General features: G+C 42.2%; 1 protein-coding gene across 2 annotated transcripts in view; it reads left to right on the top strand.

Moving 5' to 3' along the window:
* The window catches only part of FCHSD2 (FCH and double SH3 domains 2), a 148,634-nt gene that overhangs the window by 99,945 nt on the left and 28,990 nt on the right, over positions 1-19,699 (top strand). The window contains exons 9-11 of one of the 2 annotated variants that reach the window (XM_066990025.1): positions 5,945-6,067; positions 9,841-9,936; positions 10,962-11,033. In XM_066990025.1, the coding sequence (XP_066846126.1) occupies positions 5,945-6,067; positions 9,841-9,936; positions 10,962-11,033 (291 nt within the window). The remainder of the gene's footprint in view (positions 1-5,944; positions 6,068-9,840; positions 9,937-10,961; positions 11,034-19,699) is intronic. The other variant, XM_066990026.1, reaches the window with a different exon arrangement.

The following is a 19,699-nucleotide window of genomic DNA, read 5'->3' as shown; positions in this document are numbered from 1 at the left end:
ACCACGGCTTTGATCTCGGGTTTGTTGGTAATTTACATCCAGAAGTCGTGTTTTGTCGACAAGCACTCGGTTTACTTTAATGTTAGGATGCCTCGATGGCAAAGAAGTGACAAATGCTGTAAGGAGGAATTTAAAAAGATAACGGCTCGAAGAAAACAAGCGCGAGGAGAAATAGGTGCCCAGAATAAACCCCGAGCAGGAACAGCAGTCAGCGTTTTTAAGGGAAAATCGCTGCGGAATGTAACTTATAACCAAAAAGGACGGGTTTGCCTGACCTTCCTTCCTTTCTGTCCCAAGGTCCCTGGGAAAGGCTGCTGCGTGCCCCTGCTCAGAGTGCTGCTGAGTCCGCCAAAGCCAGCTGATGCCCGCTGTTGGCTTTACTACTCGTGAGCTTAGAAGGATTTTTAAGATACCCTGGCCTTCGTTGTCAGATAAGCCGGGGTCCATTGCCATGCTTGGGTTAAAATACACCCAAACTGTCTTTATTTTTAACCCCTGGGAGACAAAAGGATGCTGAAGCTGGTGTTTTAATAGTAATAAAGGCTGTTAACAATTCCCCTATTACTGCATGTAACCAGCCTTTCCTTTTCCTTTCCACTGTTGATCACAAAGCTCTGATGTGTTCCCATACAAAAAGTAAGACAACTGGAGTCGCATTTACCCAGCTCATTTGGCTGAACATGCCCAAACTGCACCGTCCGTGAGATCCCACTTCTTAATGGATTATGGGCATAAGATTCAAAGACAAATACCCAAAAAGCTTGACTCAGCATGCACGCTATGTAATTTAGATTAATTTTTTTTTATGTTAAGTAATAAGAGATTTATAATAGTGTTAAGGAAAATATGGGAATTAAAAATAGTCCCTGTTCTTAATGGGTTACAGGTTGTTTTCAGAACAAAACGTCAGGGACGGACAAAACCCGGCTTCTGATTTAAATGAGAAATGCGTTGGTGTAAGAATTTAATTTTTAATAGGCTTCCTAAAATAGATGGAAGAAGGCATCTGTGATACAGATCTCCCTTACTGCTTCAGGGTTTTGCTGTGATTACCAAGAAGGAAATGAGGTCACGTTGCCGTGATGCAATAGCATTGAGTGAGCAGATAACGGGAAGACTTATCACTCCACGAGCACAATGATTTGGGGGCAGTTCATTGAAAACTTCTCCTTATCTTCCCATTTTCAGCCTGGAGGCAGGGTGGGGCAGGGGCAGGACTAATTTTGGGCTCTTACCTCCACCCAGGCAAGGAAATGCTTTGCCTTCACCATCAGCTGCCGGCTTCCCAGCTGCTCTGGAAGCTGGGCTGGGGTCTGAAAAAGGTTTTGGTGCCCTTGTTTAAAAACACGAATCTCTTTAGGCAGCTGCCAGAGGTGATTCAGAAAGCCCAGGTACTTAGAGCCCAGGTAACTTAGAGGTGTCGTTTTAAGCAGGGAGGCTTTGTGGTCTTCTGAAGGTCCAGATTTTGGTGCCTGGCAGGTTCGGGTCTCTAAATGAGAGCTTGAAGTTGACCACCTGAGTACCAACTGTAAAAATATCGTCCAAAGCTCCAGCACATCTCAGCAGTTTCTGCGCGAGACAATCATGAATGTTTAGCAGGAATATTTTGGAAATAGAGGTGGGATGGAAGACCTGCGTTGGTGCCTTAGCACGACGTTGATCTATGTCGGGCATGGGTCAAGTCAAACGCGTTTGTGCTTTGGGATTTTGGAAGGAATGAATCTTTTAAAATAAAAATACACGGTATTTTAGGTTGTTCTCCATCTCCTGCCAGAAACTGGGAGGCTCTGATAATGTTTCTGGTGCGTGTTGTAACATTGAAATGGTGGTTTTTGAAGGAAGGGCAACAGAGACTTGTAGATGTTGAAATTGCATGAATGAACAAGATACATTTGACACGCTGTCATTTCTACATAATGCATTATATGTCATCTGTGATTGGAAACAACAGGCAAAAGGCAGCCAAATGCACTAACTATGCTTGAAATAGCTTTATTCAAATCTTTGTTTTCGACAAAGTCTTGTAGTATCTGGAATGATTAAAGCCAGAGCTTCTGGGAAGTTCCTAAAAGGTTTAATGTAATCTCTTGAAATAAAAAATAAAAAAAAAAATTAAAAAAACAACTCTTCAAACTGAGAAATTTTGGTGCTAGCAAAATTGTTTTAAAAGTGTCTTACACTTGACACTTGACTATAGTGAAATCAGAATCACAGAGTCATCTAGGTTGGAAGAGACCTCCAAGATCACCCAGTCCAACCTCTGACCTAACACTAACAAGTCCTCCACTAAAAACGTTCTCCCCCAATATTTCATTCCATCGATCTGAATTAGCAGTACAGGATTTATTTTAAAATACTGTTTAATTTGGTTGTGTATCCATTACCTGTGTTTACAGTTCCAGTTTTTCTCAATCCTGATTTGAGCCATTACCTGCTAAAGCTTGGACTCAGGTGGAGAAGTAATTTTGTGCCTTTTGTACAACAATTCCACTGAAAAGAAATTACAGCACAAAAATACGTGTCTTTCGTTGGAAATTGTAATTCTGTGTTACTTAACTTCGCATTATCTTGGTTCTGATGTGAAGCGCCTTTAAAGAAATTACTAATTTCCTTTTTTGGTTGGAAAAAACTCTTCCACGGATTTTTTTTCAGGCTGATTTGAATACAGTAAGTGATTTAGTATTCAGCTGAGATTCAGCAGGAGAACAAAAGCCATTGTAGTGTAATAACACGGGGGGGTTTTGAGGCTTTTTTTCAGTTTCCTCTTTGAGTTGTGTGATCAGAAAGTTTGAAAAGACGATTTATTTCAATCCTAAACGGTGATGTGTGGTGGTTTGGGTCAGACTGTGTGCGCGTAAACGAGGTTCAGGCTGGGTAGTACGAAATCCCACGGGGATGTTAATTTACATTGTATAGCTCAGCAAAGTCAAGCCTTTTGTTTTAGTATTACGATATCCAGCTTGATATAAGAATTACCATTTTATAGGAGAGTAGATAAATTATCACTGCAAGCAATTTGTAACCAGCCAGCTCTCTAATCCACTACCTGATGGGATTATCACTCTTTCCCTACAACCGCGTTTGCACATCCTGAGTGTTTTTAGCACGTGTTAGAGCTCTGTGCTGAGCTCTGGGCTTGCTTGGCCGACAAAAGTGACCGTGTCGTACTGCCTCGACTTCAACTCCGAATCTGGCAGCTCTCGTCTGTGTTTAAGAACTTCATCATATTGAAACGGCTTTTAATTAATGGAAGGAGGGCTGTGATGCAGTTTTCCCATGCTGACAGATTTGTGTGCTTGCTAATGTTTTGCCACGCTTCTCCATTGTCTTCCTTATGTACCCTCTACATCACTTTGGGGAATATTCTGGCATTTTAGCGCAAAATTTCAGGGTCGTTGCAAGAGGTGTGGGTAAAAACGAAGCTAATGTTCTGTGTCCTTTTATATTTCTAGACCTGCAGAGCACAGCTGGCGATTATAAAGTTAATTCCTGGGGAGCCAGCCGTAGGTAGCAGTCGCAGGGAATAAACAGCCGCTGAGATGGGATTCACCTCTCCAAGCTTTTTGCGATGCCGTGCAGACGTGTGTATCCAAACCTGGGTGCTGTGTGCGGGCAGTGCAGGGGGACAGGCACTTAGCATGCAGTATTTCCTCTACCCTATTTCAGCCATCTACCTTAGAATAAGATAAATCACGCCACAGAAGTACCGACCTCTCTCCAGTGACTGTAGAAAGGACCTGGAGTTACAAACTCGAATACAGACGCCTGCACCGGGGAAGGCTGCAGCTAAATGCCACGAATCCCTCCTGCTGGGTCTGACATAAAAACAACATATGGGCTTGATATGAGAGCGGGGGGGAGCTCTGAAATAGTTACTTGTTTGGATAGTGAACCACTGTTATAGCAGACTGGAATAAAAGTCGCAGCTGCTTTGCAAACTGAGCATTTAGAACTGCTTTGCCAACTTGAAACTATTTACATTTATTAGTCGAGTTGCAATCCAGCCCGCTGTTTGATCTGAAAAGCTTTGGGAACAGATAGGTTGGATCATAAAAGCCTGCAGATTCCGTTTTGGGGGGTGTTAGGATTGCCACCATCGTGCATAAAATCTCCTGAGAGCATGACCATCCTCAGCAACTTTGTACATCATTTGTAGTCTCCGAAAGCTCAAGGCTGCTCTTGGGACTACGCGTACTTGATAGGAAAATAAATGCCCTTGAAATGGGAGAGTAACTTTGGTGTTTGCAGAAGTAAGACACGGAAAGTTTAACATCATAAAAAAGGTTTAACGTCATAAAAGCATGCAAAGTGTCAAAGTTTAAATCCTGGTGGTAGTCTGTGATGGGTTTTACAAGATGTGTGCTGCAAGAGAAGTCTTCCAGTACAGCTCTGCTTGTAGCCACGGAGGCAAGGACTGAGGCTGTATATGTATATCGTTGTCTGCTTTTAACGGATTTGTGCTTGGGTATTTCCTGATGTTTTTGTCTCGTGAATGTTCTGTCCGTAAACTCACCTACATAATTCATTTCAAAAGAAATTAAAAAAAAATAGCCATGCTTCAGAGCGTATTTAGTGGAATATAGGTAGTGCTGCCATCACCTGTGAGAGCCTGGAGCCTGGTCGGGCTGCTGCCTGGTGCTGGTAGAGAAATCCTCGTGGTTCCTGCTGGTCTGGCATGTCCTCCAGCTAGTTTGCTTTTCTACGGCCCTATTTTTGCACGAGCAGATTTGCTTGGGGTGAGAGGCGGGTGTAATGCCGAAGGTGGGAGCTACAACTCAGCCTGGGCTAGGAGGTGCTGAGCCTCACACTCGGTAGGTGGCAGCGAGGAAAAAACTCTGCAGTCTGAAGCACATTTGGGGCATCAAGTTTTGGGCATGAGGATTCCATCTCCCAGTTTTATCATTTTCCTCAGAGCAAGACTTCACTGAGGTTGTCCCCGCGTTAACTTTTAATTTCATGCGGTGCTTGCTGGAGCTGGGTGAGGATGCTGGGGTTCGACTTCTTGCAGAAAGAAAATCTCGGTGGTTCAGCGTAAATTTGGAGCAGCTTGTGTCCATTTTACATGCCTTAGCCTCGTCTTCAAACGTGGGTTTGATTTTGTTGGGACAGAAGCAGGTTTGCACAATTTCACCCTATTTTTTCCCCTTGACTTCCAAATGATTTAAGTAACCAAACACGATTTTATTTAGAAATGCACCCTCGAATCAGTTGAAATCGGGCCCATACCATGACTTTATATGACTTTAATGATGACTTTTGTGATGACTTTAAATGACCATCTGTAACACAAGTGAAATTGCTGGCATCTTGCTAAGCAGCACGTGTTTGTAGAGAACCTGCACTGAGCTTTTCGTGTCACCTCGGCCATGCGGTGGGATTTTACGGCTCTTGTTACGGCAGGGCTTTTGAGCTTGGGCTTTGACGTTGCCCTCAGGTAATTACTAAGCTCGTGATAAATTTTTGCTGTGCACTTGATACTCCTCTGTGAACGCGTGCAGGGGCAGGTATTGATTAGCTCTCATTAACGAGCGAGCAGCTGTGTCTGAAGCTTGCAGATGCGCAGCGCCTCCGTAATGTCACCTGCAACCTCCGGTGACACGAGGAGGGCTCTGGCTGGAGGCCACCACGTGTCCTTAGGGCTCCTGGGCCGTCTCCACGTGGTGACGGCTCGTGGTGACGTTCCCCTGGCTGTCCTACACAACTGGATGGCAATCATTGACTGCAAGGTGACGTTCCAGTGCTCTGTGGTGCCATCTAATGGGAATAACGCCCTGCCATTCCTCCCCGATGAAACGTGTCCACCCGTCACTGTCCCAGTCTCCTCCAGTAAGCGTCTGGGGACGAGTTTTAAAAAGCTTTTGAATGGGCATCTTGCAAAGTGTATCAGCAAATTGCGTTCTGAAGTACGTGCTGCTTTTCTTTAATTCTTCCCCTCTTCCTACAGGCTCTTGATGGAAACGTGTATGATCACCTTAAGGATTATTTAATGGCATTCAGCAGGACTGAACTCGAGACGTGCCAAGCTGTACAAAACACATTCCAGTTTTTACTGGAGACTTCCAGCAGGGTAAGTTTTAACTGAATGATTCTTTGTAACTGAATACTTAGAGCATGCGTAGGTTCCCAGGCTTAAGATTTGCTTCCAAAATAATGACAAAACTGACAGGTTATTATTTTTGGTTACTCCAGAGCGGTGTTAAGTTAGAAGAAACGAGACAGTTTTCTTGGGGAGAATTTTGCCTGTTGCCACCCAGACTGTGTTCTCATGAGTGCGCTTACACAGCACACGATCTTCGGAGAACAACAACCGAGAGATGTCTAATTGCACTCACTCTGCATGCTTTAGAAGAGAAATTGCAGCTGAGGGTCCTGTGCTGTGTAATCTGGAACGGCATCAGTCATCCGTCACCGTGAAGCTGTACAAAACTGTTTGGATCATTTTTTAAGAATTGATTGTCGACTCGAAAACAAAATATTACGGCGTTCTCTCCTTTGAATTGAGAAATAGATTGAGAATGAATTGAGAAAGCAGATTAGGGTCTTGTCATAGACGTGGCTTGTTTGCTTTGTCAAGCAGCCCGAGTCCCAAATACGCCATCGCTTCCAGGATAATTTTGATACTTAAATAATTCATGTGCTGGGCTGAAAAAAAATAAAATAAATGCCATTGAGCTCCAACAAGCTGCCTTGGTGCAGTCATAATATTCCTTTGTACGTAGCCCTTAACCACCTGCACAGAGACAGAGCCCATTATGCAGAGACTTATGGAAAACCAACATATTTAACACGTTCCTTACTCACCTGCAAGCAGGCTAACGTGCACCTTATTAGGTGTAATGCGAGTGGATTAAAAACTGGCTTCGTTCTAGGGAGTCTTTGAATTTACTTGGCAGCGAGGACAGGGAAAGTGCTTTTATCTTCTGTCGGAAAGGGACCTTGCTGTACATCATCAGGGTCGGCTTAAAATACCTTCCCCGAAAATGCTGTTTTGAATCTTTTAACCAATTCTGCTTGTCTACTATACCTGCATGCTCACAGCTCGTTTCTCAGTGCAGTATTAAATGCTTTGCGACCAGCACTGCGATCCAGCTGAACTGTCACTTCCACGTGGCTCGTTGGCACAGGAAAACCTTTGTCACGCTGAGCTTGTGACAGTCGTGCTAGCAAGCCTCTGAGCAGCCACACGCCTGCAGGTCTGCCTTCCTGTGCGCAGTAACAACTCCGTGTTGTAAGCTTGAGCGGAATATTTCTGTTTCTGCTTTGCTAGGTTAGTACAATGCCCGGAGAAGGAACGAAAATGTAAATACAGCTGTCAGGTCTCAACAGGATTTTTACAACTGCTCATCGGCACCAATTTTCTTCTCTCCTTGCTGTTCAAGAACGCAGAGGGGAAAAGTTTGTACTGCGTTAGCACTTGCTCTGAAATACTAAACACATTCGTCAGGGGCTTATCCCACAGACCCATGCTTTTCCTCACCCTTTCTTCTGAACATTCAGTGTTTCTGGTAGGTCTGTGATGCAGGAACCAGCTCAAAAAGGAGAGGTGAATCCAGACGAGGAGCTTAGCAAAAGAGTTTTTATGCATGTCTTAAAGGCTCCCTGAGTGGTGAAAGTCCAACAAATTTGTTGGCGATGTAGTCATTTGGAGTAAAACCCAGCCTGCCATCCGAGCAAAGATTTTAAATATTTATTGGGTTTTTCAATACTTCACCTGTTTTCTGTTAGTTTTAAATAGCAGAGAGCTGCCAAGCTGCGGTTAGAAAATATCAGTGATAGGAAAGCTTTTGCTGAGTTTTGGAGGTTTTGTTACTGGGAGGTTGGGGTGACCCAGGCCGTCTGACACCAAGCAAATGAAAAAGCAATTCAAGTTCCTTTTCAGCCGAACAACCTTGCTCAAGATTTGCACTTCTTGCACTTCTCTTTTGGGAAAATTTGGTTTTCTAATGACTGTTTTCTGAAATTTCACTCGCTGGTTTAAGTAACAAAATCTCTCTGATGTGTCTGTTAAGAAACTTCTCCATCGTAGGGCAGATCATTTCATTTATGCCTATGTCTGACTATGCGCTATTCCTGCACATGGTATATATTTACCATTTGATTTCAAGTCTCTTTTAAAGTGTCAGTAGACGTTGGCTTCATAAAGAAACTCCATGAGAACACTGAATTAATTTCCGAATAACAGGAAATCCATTTGGAAAAGTTGCCACTTAGTCCTGAGAATATTGTGTTGCTTAGAAGTCTTTTTAACAGTTGTCAAATTTATTATATTTGCCAATTATTATAGTTAATAATTATCGCTTTTGATTAATCATTATTATAGAGTAATGCTCCAGGTTTTTAATGTGCTGGACGCGCACACAGCAGGTCTGACGTTGTGGCACAGTCGTCCTCAGTCACAAAAATCTGCGCTAAATCTAAAGGGTGTATATAGTGAATTTATCACAGACTACTTGGCTAGGTGCAGTTCTGCTTTTTTTGAGGCCTTTTAATAGGAAATAAAGAAGAATTGGCTCTGTCCATGTCCCTCAAGACCTCAGTCACGGAGGGCTTGCTGCCGTGCACAGCAGAAGGGTTTTGTATTGGAGGATCTGATGCAACCTGCTGCTGAAAAGCGTGCCCTGCAAACGGGGATGTCAGAGGATGGCGCGCTGTACCACGTCCTAGCTGTCCCGTAGTCAGTGCTCGGCCTCTTCTGAAGCTGCAGATGGTTCCTCCTTCAGTGCTTGAGGAATTTCTGGGTTTGGTGATGCCTAACGCAGGCTCTCTGTACGCCTTCTCTGTCCATCTCTGTGCATTTCAATGCATTTACGTTAGACAACTCCAATTGGAACAGCAATTATGTAGTTTACTGTTTTAAATTAGTGCATTATTGGCCCTGGAGGACTATTTACTTTTCTTTCTTTAACTCAGGATTAATTTTTTGCAGTTCTGTATTGCAGTAACGCAAGCATCAGCATTTTAATACATTAGAGAAGAAGTCCTATTTACCAGCTTACAACAATTTCACTCTGTGTTCTTGGCCGTATGCAATGCTGCTGACACTTATGGATAAATGCCATCTTTATTAGAGACTTCCGTACATTTAAAGCCTCGGTTTGGTTATACGTTTCTGTAATTTGATGCTGCAGTTTATGCACAGTCATCAGCTGAAGCAGTGAATACTCTGTAGCGTTGTTAAATTAGCGATGCTATTTGTCATCCTGCAGTCACTGAGGTTTTCTTTGTAAATACGTGCAACTTGTGACGTAGCTGATTTGTTCAGGGATATGTGCCATGCTATGTGAAATATGTCATTAAACAAATTTGGTAGCCGAAGTAGCTTTGGTTTAGCAAAATGCAAACTATGAAAGTTTTCTGTGAAAGTAATTTAATATGGAGAGATTAATTTTGTAACTGATTTTGTGTGCGTTATTCCAAATAGTCTTTTCAGCTCCTGCAAGTAATAATTTGTGTAAAGATAAGACATTTCAGTTTAAGAAAGAGCTGCCTACAAGAAATTACCTACAAGAGGAGAGAAAAATATTTATGGTAGGGATACGACATGCTCTCTGCGTGGTAGTTGGCTTTTTTTCCCCGTTTCGCCTTTGTGACATTTTTCGTTGGTTCATGGCAGAAATGTTTTAGGTCTCTGTCTCCCAGTGTGTGTCCTACCAGTCGCTTCTGAATACCTGTGGCTAGTACTGCCCAGAGCCAGGTTTTGTATCGCCTTTTGTTGTGCTCAAGGTTCTGCTGCAGATTTGGTCTCTGTTTGAAAGTGTACTGAGTTTACTCTAGCAGCATTTGTCGCATGCTTTTAAGATTGTGAAATAACCAACCTAAATGGCATTTGTTATTTTCTAGGTGGTGCGGGACTACAATCTACAGCTGTTTTTACAGGAGAACTCAGTGTTTCACAAACCCCAGCCCTTCCAGTTCCAACCAAGTGACAGCGACACTGTAAGAACACCGCTGAATTCTTTCATTTATTTCTTCTTGCTCTGTTTTTAAGAAAGGTGTTATAAATGGGTGAGAGAAAGCGCTCACTGGTGGAGCAGTCTGTTTTAACCTCATGCTGTATTTTCGGGATAAAAAGGCTGATTCCACCAGCCCTGCTTGCGGTAGGTGGGTAACGAAGCATCAGACAGGCTCAGTGTCATCCACAGAAAAGCTGAATCTGTTTTGTTTCTAGATTGTGGCTAGCAGTCCTGTGTTTCTCTGCTTTCACCATGATACTTCCTATATTCTGCTAGCTTTTTGTCGTGTGGGTGAGGTTCTCGAAGTGTTTACTAGTGCTGGGTTACAAATAGTGTGATGCTATGCCAAGTACAGTGTCCATATTCCTCTGATTTACTCAGGGAGTATCTATAGATGCATATAAGAAGTTCTTGATCTAGAAAGGACACTGTTAAAACGTTGTATTCCAAAAAGACTCAGAAAATACCATGCTTTGACATACATTGCTTCCAAAGCAATCATTAATGATATTAAAAGTGAGTAAATCACAGTAGGTAAATACATTTTCAATCAACACTTTAAAAAAAAAAAGTGAATTGATGTCCCACCGACACCACTAATGTTATTTTAAGAAACAGCAATTTAAAATATGTCTAGACTAAAGAAAAGAAGTTAAGCTTGTGCAGCTTTATATTACTCGAATTCCTTAATAAACTGACTTGGATGAAAATGTCTTGATCTCCAGTTTGGGTCACCAAATAGAAGAGTTCTCTTAATGGATACGTAGCATTGTAAGCATGACTTTTCCAGAAATATTAACATCTGTAACACCGTTTCCCTTGTTCTTTCCCTTTTAACAAAGTGTAAATGGTTTTGGCTGTTCTTCCAGCTCCTTTGTGTGGAGCCCTTATTTACATAAAGCGTTAGGTTGTTTGTAATACAGTGAGAAGAATCTTTGTAGCTGTTTGTGCTGCCTTTCTAACCTTTGCTGCTGTGTGTTTTCATCTCTGTGCAATCTCCGCATCTAGAGTTTTAACGCGGTTCAGCTGGTGGACATTGAGCCCTCACCTGTCAGTGCTATGCGAATGACTATAGCAGAGGTATCTGGTAGTATCTGTCATCAGCCTTTGGCATCCGTGTCGTTACTGGTGTGCATGTGGCTTGGGACGCTCGACTTTACTCATGTCGAGGTGGCAACAGAATGCATAATACATCTATAAAATGGAAAAAAAAAAAAAAGCTTTTTTTGCAAGGAGACTTAAGTTAAAGAAGGAGAAAGTGGTGTTATTTATGGGGATCACATCACACTTACCTTTTGCACTTGCACAGCATCAGTAATTGATATTCTGATCTTTTGGGGGCATGAATTAAAATCTCACAGCTCACGATAGTGATGTGTATAATTGGCTGCTTCTCCAGTGCGAGTGGGGAAGCTTGTATAACAACTGGAGGCTGTTAGTTTGCACTGATGAAATGCAGTCCCATTACTAATTTAATTTTCTTCTTTTCCAGAGGGCTATCCCCATGTAAAATAGAACTGTAATTCGCTATTGTTCAAGTCTCCAACATGAAAAATTACATGATTCTTTGGCATGGCACTTGTGTGGCCTGACAATGAACACATGCACTGCTTGTGCTGCTTAACTGCAGGATCATTTTAGAAGACAGTGAATGGGTCGTACGCGTCTAAAGCTGTCTCTGTACCTCTGGTGCAGTGACTTCTTTACTTGGCTAACCCCCCCTGGGCTGTCAAATTATCGTGTTTCTTCATCGCACTGCATTCTTTGAGCTTCTAGCTGCTATAACCAATTTACACCAAAAAGAAAAAAAACATATACACTCTTTATGATCCAAATAATTATGCTCAGCTAACGGGATCCCTGCCTAGAAAATTGCAGGTTACATTTTTACCACTTCTTATTTAGTAACTATTCGAGAATGAAAGGTTTTGATCAGGATTTGGCTTTCAAATTTGTCAGAAATTGCATGCACTGTGATGAATTGAACAAAATGGAATGGAAGATCAATCGACAAGCATTCTTTTGCCACGTGTTCTCCCTGTAGACGATCTGCATAGATTATCAGTTGGTTTTTAGGTTTTGTGGGATGTGCATGATAGTTTTCATACTAAAGACTAGCACTGAAGGAAATGTGTGTACATCGTGTACATCAAATGATTCGTACATCTAATCATATGTTTAATATTTACCTTGTCCAGGAACAAATTACAAATTCAGATTAAGTACCTGATACACTGAGACTGGGGTCAAAATTTGGAATAAAAAGAAAGTATTACTGGAAAGAAAAAAAATAACAATTGTGAATATCGTAGGCAAGTAGAGTGTTATGAACAGTTTAGATGTGGAACTCACCTACAGGAAAAGCTATGAATGCTTTGGCAAACTCCAGTTTTACAGGGTCTATCTTAAAATTTTGTTTTATGGAGGGAGAGCTGTTGACAGAGTAACACAGTGTGTATTGTCATGCAATCCTTGGGTCAGGTACAAACACCACAGCTCGATTTATTCCCCAAATACTCCCAGCACGTGCAGCCAGAGCCTCCAAAAGAGACTGTTCGGGGGAAGGGATAGATATGAAATGGTTTTCCATCCTACCAGCATGTTCAGGTTTTTGTTCCCCCAGTGCCTCCCTAACACTGGCTGATGGGTGGACTCTTGAGTGTCCACAAAGAGAAACCTGTTACAGAATATTTTATGTCATTTAGCTATTTTCCAGCATCTAAAAACTGTTTTGACCTTAGGTTTATACATTTCTTAATGTTACTAAAATAGTTAAATCATTAAATTATTATTTCTCAGTTAATTTTCACTGACATAAATTCATTAAAAAAAAAGATCCCTTAAGGAAAGGGTTTGTTTCAGAAGTATTCAGTAAGAAATAATTGATAAATTCCCAACCAGCTTTAATCCTCTCTGAAATGAATTCACAAAATGGATTGGGCCTTTACAAGACGGAAAAAAAACGAGAGGATCTTCTGAAATACTTTTAGCCTCCCAAGAAGAGATAACAGCACATGCTGCCCTGACATGGGGGCTGCTATATTCAACCGAGTGACAGTTTAATCATCCAACATCCTCCCCCGAGGAGAGTGATGCTTATTAAATCCACAGAAATGAGTTGCGTTGAAAACACACCGTCCCCGTGCTTCAGAGATAAGCGTGGCTAGAAGAACGGGGCCAAGCGTAAAGGAAATTAGCCAGCTTTTCGATATTTCCTGCTTGGAAAAGATTCTTTTCCTTGAACGGCGTGTTATCATGTGAGAAAATGGGATAAATGGCAAAAAGGGCGTCCGTAGTGCTGCAGGATAATGGCCACAGAAAGCTGACACCGAGCTTTCAAGGTAGTTCCCTTTCCTGTTTTTTAGCTGCCTGCTGCCCCGACTGGAGTTTCCCCCGTACATTACTGGTGCTGTCGTTTTCTTTGAGCACACAAGTAAAAAATGTAGCCAAAAATTACTTGTATGGCTGCTTATCAACATAAAAAATAGCTTTTCTCTGTGTAATTCGCAGGGAAACTATATTATATTACACATATTATTAAATTATATGTTATATAAAATTATAATATTATTAAATCATATATTATATTATCTCAGTAAGACGGGTAGAAAGTTTTACAGTCTCACCCCTCATCGCTTGGATGGACTGCGACGTTTACGGCTAGACGGTGGGAATAAGGAAAAATTTCACTTCTCTGTCATACACAGGTGGATTTCTTGAATTTCTGAGCAGCCTGGCTTACAAAAGGAGACCGTTCTTGTTCGTGGCAAGGCCTGTTTTCTCAGCTCTGGAAGTGTTCAGGGGCTCGAGGGTGGCTAGAAATCACTGTGAAAGTGGGAATGAGGACTCAGCCGCGGGCTCTGCTTTGCCGGGCTTTCTTTCTAATAGGGTTTTGCACAAGCATATAGAGGAAGAGTACCTTTTGCTTCTCTTCTCTGTATTTACACTTTTCAGCATTTAATATTAAATATACTTAAATATTTCAAGACCTATTTAAAACTTATTTAATATTAAATGTATTTAAATATTTTAAAATACCTTCACTTTACAAATAACGACGCTTTTATAATTATTTAGTGTCAATATTTGATGTTTTGACATAAATATTTCAATATACAAAAAAGTCCAGGGATATAAGCCGACGTTAGCCCACAGGAAGGGGTCCGGAGGATGCACTCCTGTTTCTGCACTGAGAGTGGTCTGGGCTTTAATGCCAGAGCAGAGTACGGTGATTTCTTTTTAACTCTAACATCTTTGAAGCTAATTAGACAGAAGGAGTAATGATTGAATGATCCCAACCAAAAATATTGGGAGTTGCTGCTGAGGTAAAAATCAGCCATCCAGGCACGGGAGCGTTTGGGTAGGCCCAAAGGAGGCCTACCAGGCACAGGAGGATTTCAGGCCTGTGAATCCCCCTCAGTTCAACTCATGTGTGCCATCGGCATGGCTACAGCTGGCCCTTGGAGCCTCTCAAATTGGTTTAAAAGAAGGTCAGAGATCCAGCAGTCAGGTCCGAGGTCTGTACTGAAAGGGCACGTTGAAGGAAATGGAAAGCCCACAGCCTGGGGTTACCGGCTGCCTTACCCGGCGTTCAATTTTACCCTAGCTTCTCCTTTACTTTAAGTATCATAAACTGAAATTGATTTTATTTTAACGGAGAGAACATTCTTTTTACAGCCAGTAAACATTGAGCAAAGCTCTGAATAATTGGTGAAAGCAAGAGAAGTGATACCTGAAAGCAGCGGCCACTTAAAGAACAGACCGTTGTTTATGGAAAATATCTGTGAAATCAATTTCTCTGTGTCAAGGTTAATACAAAAGGTCTTTCTTTCCTCCTTTGGTTACTTAATGATAGCAGGTTCTCTGTATTTCTTGTTATAATCGAACGTATGATAGGGTTTTGGAAAAGTTAAATGTGAGTACAGCTGCTGAGATAGCTGAGGCAAATCAGAGCAATGTGAGGGTGAGAATGGAAGGGCACCACAGCAAAAGAATACGTTACACCCTAATCACAAAATTAATTTCAGCGCAAAGATTAAAACCTTTGAAATAAGTTTAAAATCAGAAATAAGATTTGTAGGTTTCAATCCTTGCTATGTAACAAATGGGCCTAATACAAAAACATCAGGCCCTGCAAACAACAAATGTATATCGATCACCGTTGTCTAATAAAACCTGCTACTTTTAGATTCTGGTCTTAATAAAATCAGAAGCAGAGATGGGAAGAAATGGAGCTACAGCCTCTGCAGTAACCCTATCCTAGCATGTCTGGCATCAGCTGCAGTGCCGATCTGTGTGCATAGTAGGTTTCAGAGGGGATTTCTGGCCAATGGTCATTTGTAGGTTAGCTGTGATCCCCCCCAAATAACTATTGAATCGGACTTATAAAGAAATAAAACTCCAAAAGCAAATGGAGAAATTGTTCCCCGCACAGGGCTTTCCTAGTGCTCCTTTCCTGGGCAATTCTGGTAAGGAGAGTTGCACCAGCGGTCAGAGAACAGCCTCACTATTTGTTGGGAATTAAATATTTTGCTACATAAAATGTATTTAAGAAGAAACGTGCATTCATGTTGGGGATGTTTTTCAGCATAGATGATGTCAGAAAGTCCCAGTTCCCCCTTTCTCTGTTCAAATATCCTGGAGCTACCTTTTGTGATGAGTTGAAATGCAGCAATAGTAGGTTGGGTTGGTTTTTAGCTTTATCATAACGTATGACAAGAGGTGTATGTAACCTGTGAATAGGTCCCTTTTTATACTTGAGTAGAAAAAAAACTGTATGTAAATATTCTTTACTTCTAAGGATGGTGAGTGTCCTGTTTGTAACACTAAAAAATTGAAATCCAAGCCAGTCCTAGCTCACTTTTGGTTAAACTAAAAGGAATTGAGTTCCACTATAAAAGAATAAATGAGCGCTGAAGTTGACTCACAATTTTCTTTAAACTCCTATGTTTAGCCATCAGTTGTGTGAAAAATGTCATGCATATCCCTTCCTTCTCCCTAGAAGTGCTGATTGTAAGGTTGAGCTTGCAAATTCACATTGGCATGGTAACCTCTTATTTTCAGCTTTTTGAAAGAGACGGCTGTGATTTTAGGTGTGTTTGTGTTAGTGGCTTGCATGTAATAAATGTTATCCCTTTCTGCTTTCATTGAAGTGAGCTTTCTTAGTCTTCAGCTAGAAAAATATAGTTTTTAGGCTCAAGAGCTGACTTCTTTTTTTTGTTCCTTAAACTGCACGTGCCATCTGCATCCAGATATAATTACATAAGAAGTAAATGCGAGCATCGTGTTTGGCACTGTCATAGGGCAACTTCTGCACCTGTAACAACATTTCAGACAAAGCTGGAGACCGACGTGTGTCTACAGACTAAATGGGTTTGTTAATTTAAGAAACAGCATAGCATGGCTAGCCTCTAAGCTCTTTAGCTGGTCGGAGTCATCTAGTATTTTCTGTTGGTTTACTGATTGAATTTTTAGCACTAAACACTGCTTTCACTGTAATCTAAGCCCTGAGAGACCAGCAGAAAGCTCATCTATGTTTAGCTCAGTTTTTTTGGCTCTTCCTTCGTTCCTTGGCCATGGTAAGTGGTTTTGTTTTCCCTCACTTTTGGATGAGGTTAAATTCAGTCACTGGAAGTCTTGCTGCTACCAAGTTCCAGTCTTCAAAGCATGTGAGCAAGCGACTAATTTAAGGCTGTGTAGCAGTCCGGTGATGCTGCAGGAGACTGGTGCAAACACAGCGCAAACACAGCGTTGTGTTCTTGCTGTTTGGACTCGGTGTCTGAATCCACACCGATCCTATAATGCTGTACAGGTAATTTGTTTTTTAGCATAAATAAACTCCAGATTGTTCTCGTGCTGTGGTCTTATATATTTTGCATCCTGGTGTAATAATTGGCCATTGATTTGTTTGTCTTCCACCGCATTTCTAGTATGCCCAGTGAATCTGTGCTCAGGGAATCAGCAAGGACAGGTTAATTCAGTTCCCTCACCTCCTTCCCTACCCTTATTTTTTATGTCCGTAGCAAATAAGTCTCTGTTTTAGCTCCTTTCTTCATGCCTGTTTGAATGGCAGTCAGTTTTTCCTTTGTTTGATGTGCACCCCTGCGCTATCTTTACCTGAGGATACGGACTTCTCACGTCATCCTTGAAGCCCTCCTGAAGCACTTACTCTTCCATGACACTCAGCTTGCTCCTGCTTTTCAGCTCACAAGTTCCTTCACAGCCTCCTGAGGTGCCAGCGGCTTTCTGCAGGTCAGGTGAAGTCCATCCCTGCTATACCACCTTCTTTTATTCAGGCAGAGTTCCAGGTCCTGATAAATTGAAGCCTTTCTTCTTGCACTATCGTCCGGCCAAATATTCAGACTGTGCACCTCCTCCACTCTCCCTCGTCTTGTGCAGGTTGGGAGTCCCTTTCAGCTTCTTCCCCAGGAGGCTAAATTTTGCCTCTAGATCTTGCCTCCTGCTTTTCCTTGTATTTCTGGTGTCCACACAGACCTCAGCAGTAGCTTTCTTCCCAGCTCCTTCTATTGTTCCATTTTTGCATCGTTTATATTTAGACCTTTAAGCAAGAGTGAGGTCTGCGTGGATACAGCACTGCTTTACGAGTAGCTAATACAACCACTCGGATCCAATAAAAACGCATTTCTTTTTTCGCATGCCCTTAGGAGTAGCCACAAAGTTTGCGTTCATTTTTCTGGTCAAGTGCTTTTGATAAATAGATTAAAAACCAGAACCACACTTGGGATTGTGCAGAAGGTTATCGAGCAGTTGAAAAGAAGTCTGTATCCTTCCTTCACGAAAATGAGATGCTGAGCAGGAGCAAGACCAACGGGAACATTGAAGATCCATTAAGAAATCCTTTATAGGGGAGAAGCAATGTCAATTCTGCTCAGACTTGCAGCCTTTAAGACTCAGCTGGGAGGCGTGGAAGAAGAGCTTGTACAAAAATGCTGATTGCACTAAGCCTGAAAAAAAAAAAACAACGAACTGAGGTCAAATGTTATCTTAAGGATTGGATGTGCCTATATAAATCCTTGTGTTTGTCCTCTTACGGTTTGCAACTACTTAGTGGAAGGAAATTAGAGATCAAACAGCAATGCAAAACCCCGATTATATAAAACCGCCTCGATAAAAGCAGGCAAAAGGCAACTTCGTGTTTAAACAGAGGTGTGAAGGGAGCTGCACCTGTCTGGTCTTTGCTCAGCACACAGCTTCGCCTTCTTACCTGTTGTTGCTGAAGCTTAGAGCTTCCCTCCTCCTCTGCTGGCTGCTCTACGTCGTGTCTGATATCTCCTTTTACTTTGATAACACCATTCACACGGGCTCTGTTCACTCCAGCTTGTGAATTTCACGGAAATGTTTGTTTCTGGCTTTGAGCTAACATATCTTGGCATCTTATACTCGATTTTAAAAGCCTCCCCCCCGCTTCTTTTTTCACTATAAGCAGCAGAGGGATGCTCCCCACCTCCACTCCCCTTTTCATGTTGAGTAATGTATGCCCTAAGGCATTTTGTGGGGGCAAGCTGAAGCATTACAAGCTTCTTGGCTAAGCTGCAGGCCTGAAATAAATGCAGAAAGTGGCCCAGGAGTCCTGGGAGTGTCAGCTCTATGTCAGAGCCCTCAAATTTAGAGGGATGCGTTTCTGTGCGTGGTTGTCCAGGGGTTGTCTTCCTTTCCCTTGCTTCCCCTCCACTGCTGGAAATCTCCTCCACAGCCCCTTGAATCCACTACCCCCGGCTCTCTTGTAATAAGAGGATGAATGAGAATAAAGGCCAGATTCAATTTTGATGAAAAGTAGCTTAGCTGAACAAAATAATAAGCTGAACCAATTTTTGCCTCATTTTCAATTAAATCCTCTGGTAGTCTATTAGCATAAGTTAGTGTCACTGCCTCTCTGCAATCTACAGGCACAAAAATCTTGCTTTCAAAATCCCTGCAGTTTGCTTCCCTGTGTCTCTTTATTTTCCTCCGATTCCATATTCTTATATTAAAATTGTCTTTCTTCCTTGAGACAAGTCATATCCCTTTCCCTGTGACAACACCCGATGGCACCATCTCTATTTCAGCAGCAGCTGGAGGTTTCTCGCCTGTCCTGGAAATAATTCCTCGTATTTCATCTCCCTTACCCTCCTCCAGCTGGCTAACCTTGGACATCTCCTTCCTAAACAACTTCTGCCTGCCTGCGGGATCTGTTCTAGCTTCAAACCACACCTGATGGATAAAAAGCCCATCTTTTGAACCATGGAGGGAAGAGAGAAATTCATTCCTGCACATGTGCATATACAACCTCTATTTCTGTGGAGCAGAATAAAGCACACTCACTCCTTTTACTACTCTCCTATTGAGTAATATTTCATTAGGGGATCTTTTGGTTGTTCTCAGAGGTTGTGCAAGATGTTATCAGTCCAAAGAGGACTTGGGATAAAAAGGAATTCACCGTGGCTCTGGACTTCAGTAGCAAAATGAGCATGAGTAAACAAGTCAGCCATGGAAAGGAGGTGGTGGGGAGGATTCCCTTCGGAGTACTGATTAACTTGAGCTGCAGAAGCCCCTGAAATGCCTGTTGCAGGAACCTGCTCTGCGTGCCAGCAGCACAGCCCAGGAAGGTGAAGGAAATGTCTTCCACGGCTCATTTCGCTGGTGGGAGGAGCGCGAGGCTGGCTCCAAAAAGAATCGCGATTGAGTTATCCTGATGTAATGGAGGTGCAGTAAATATCTACAGAACGGTCACAAATACAGAAGGAATA

Source organism: Anser cygnoides, chromosome 1 (genome assembly GCF_040182565.1).
Source record: "Anser cygnoides isolate HZ-2024a breed goose chromosome 1, Taihu_goose_T2T_genome, whole genome shotgun sequence".
In the NCBI taxonomy this organism is placed as follows: Eukaryota; Metazoa; Chordata; class Aves; order Anseriformes; family Anatidae; genus Anser; species Anser cygnoides.
Note: the sequence above shows the minus strand (reverse complement) of the source record. Positions and strands in the feature narration are given on the sequence as shown.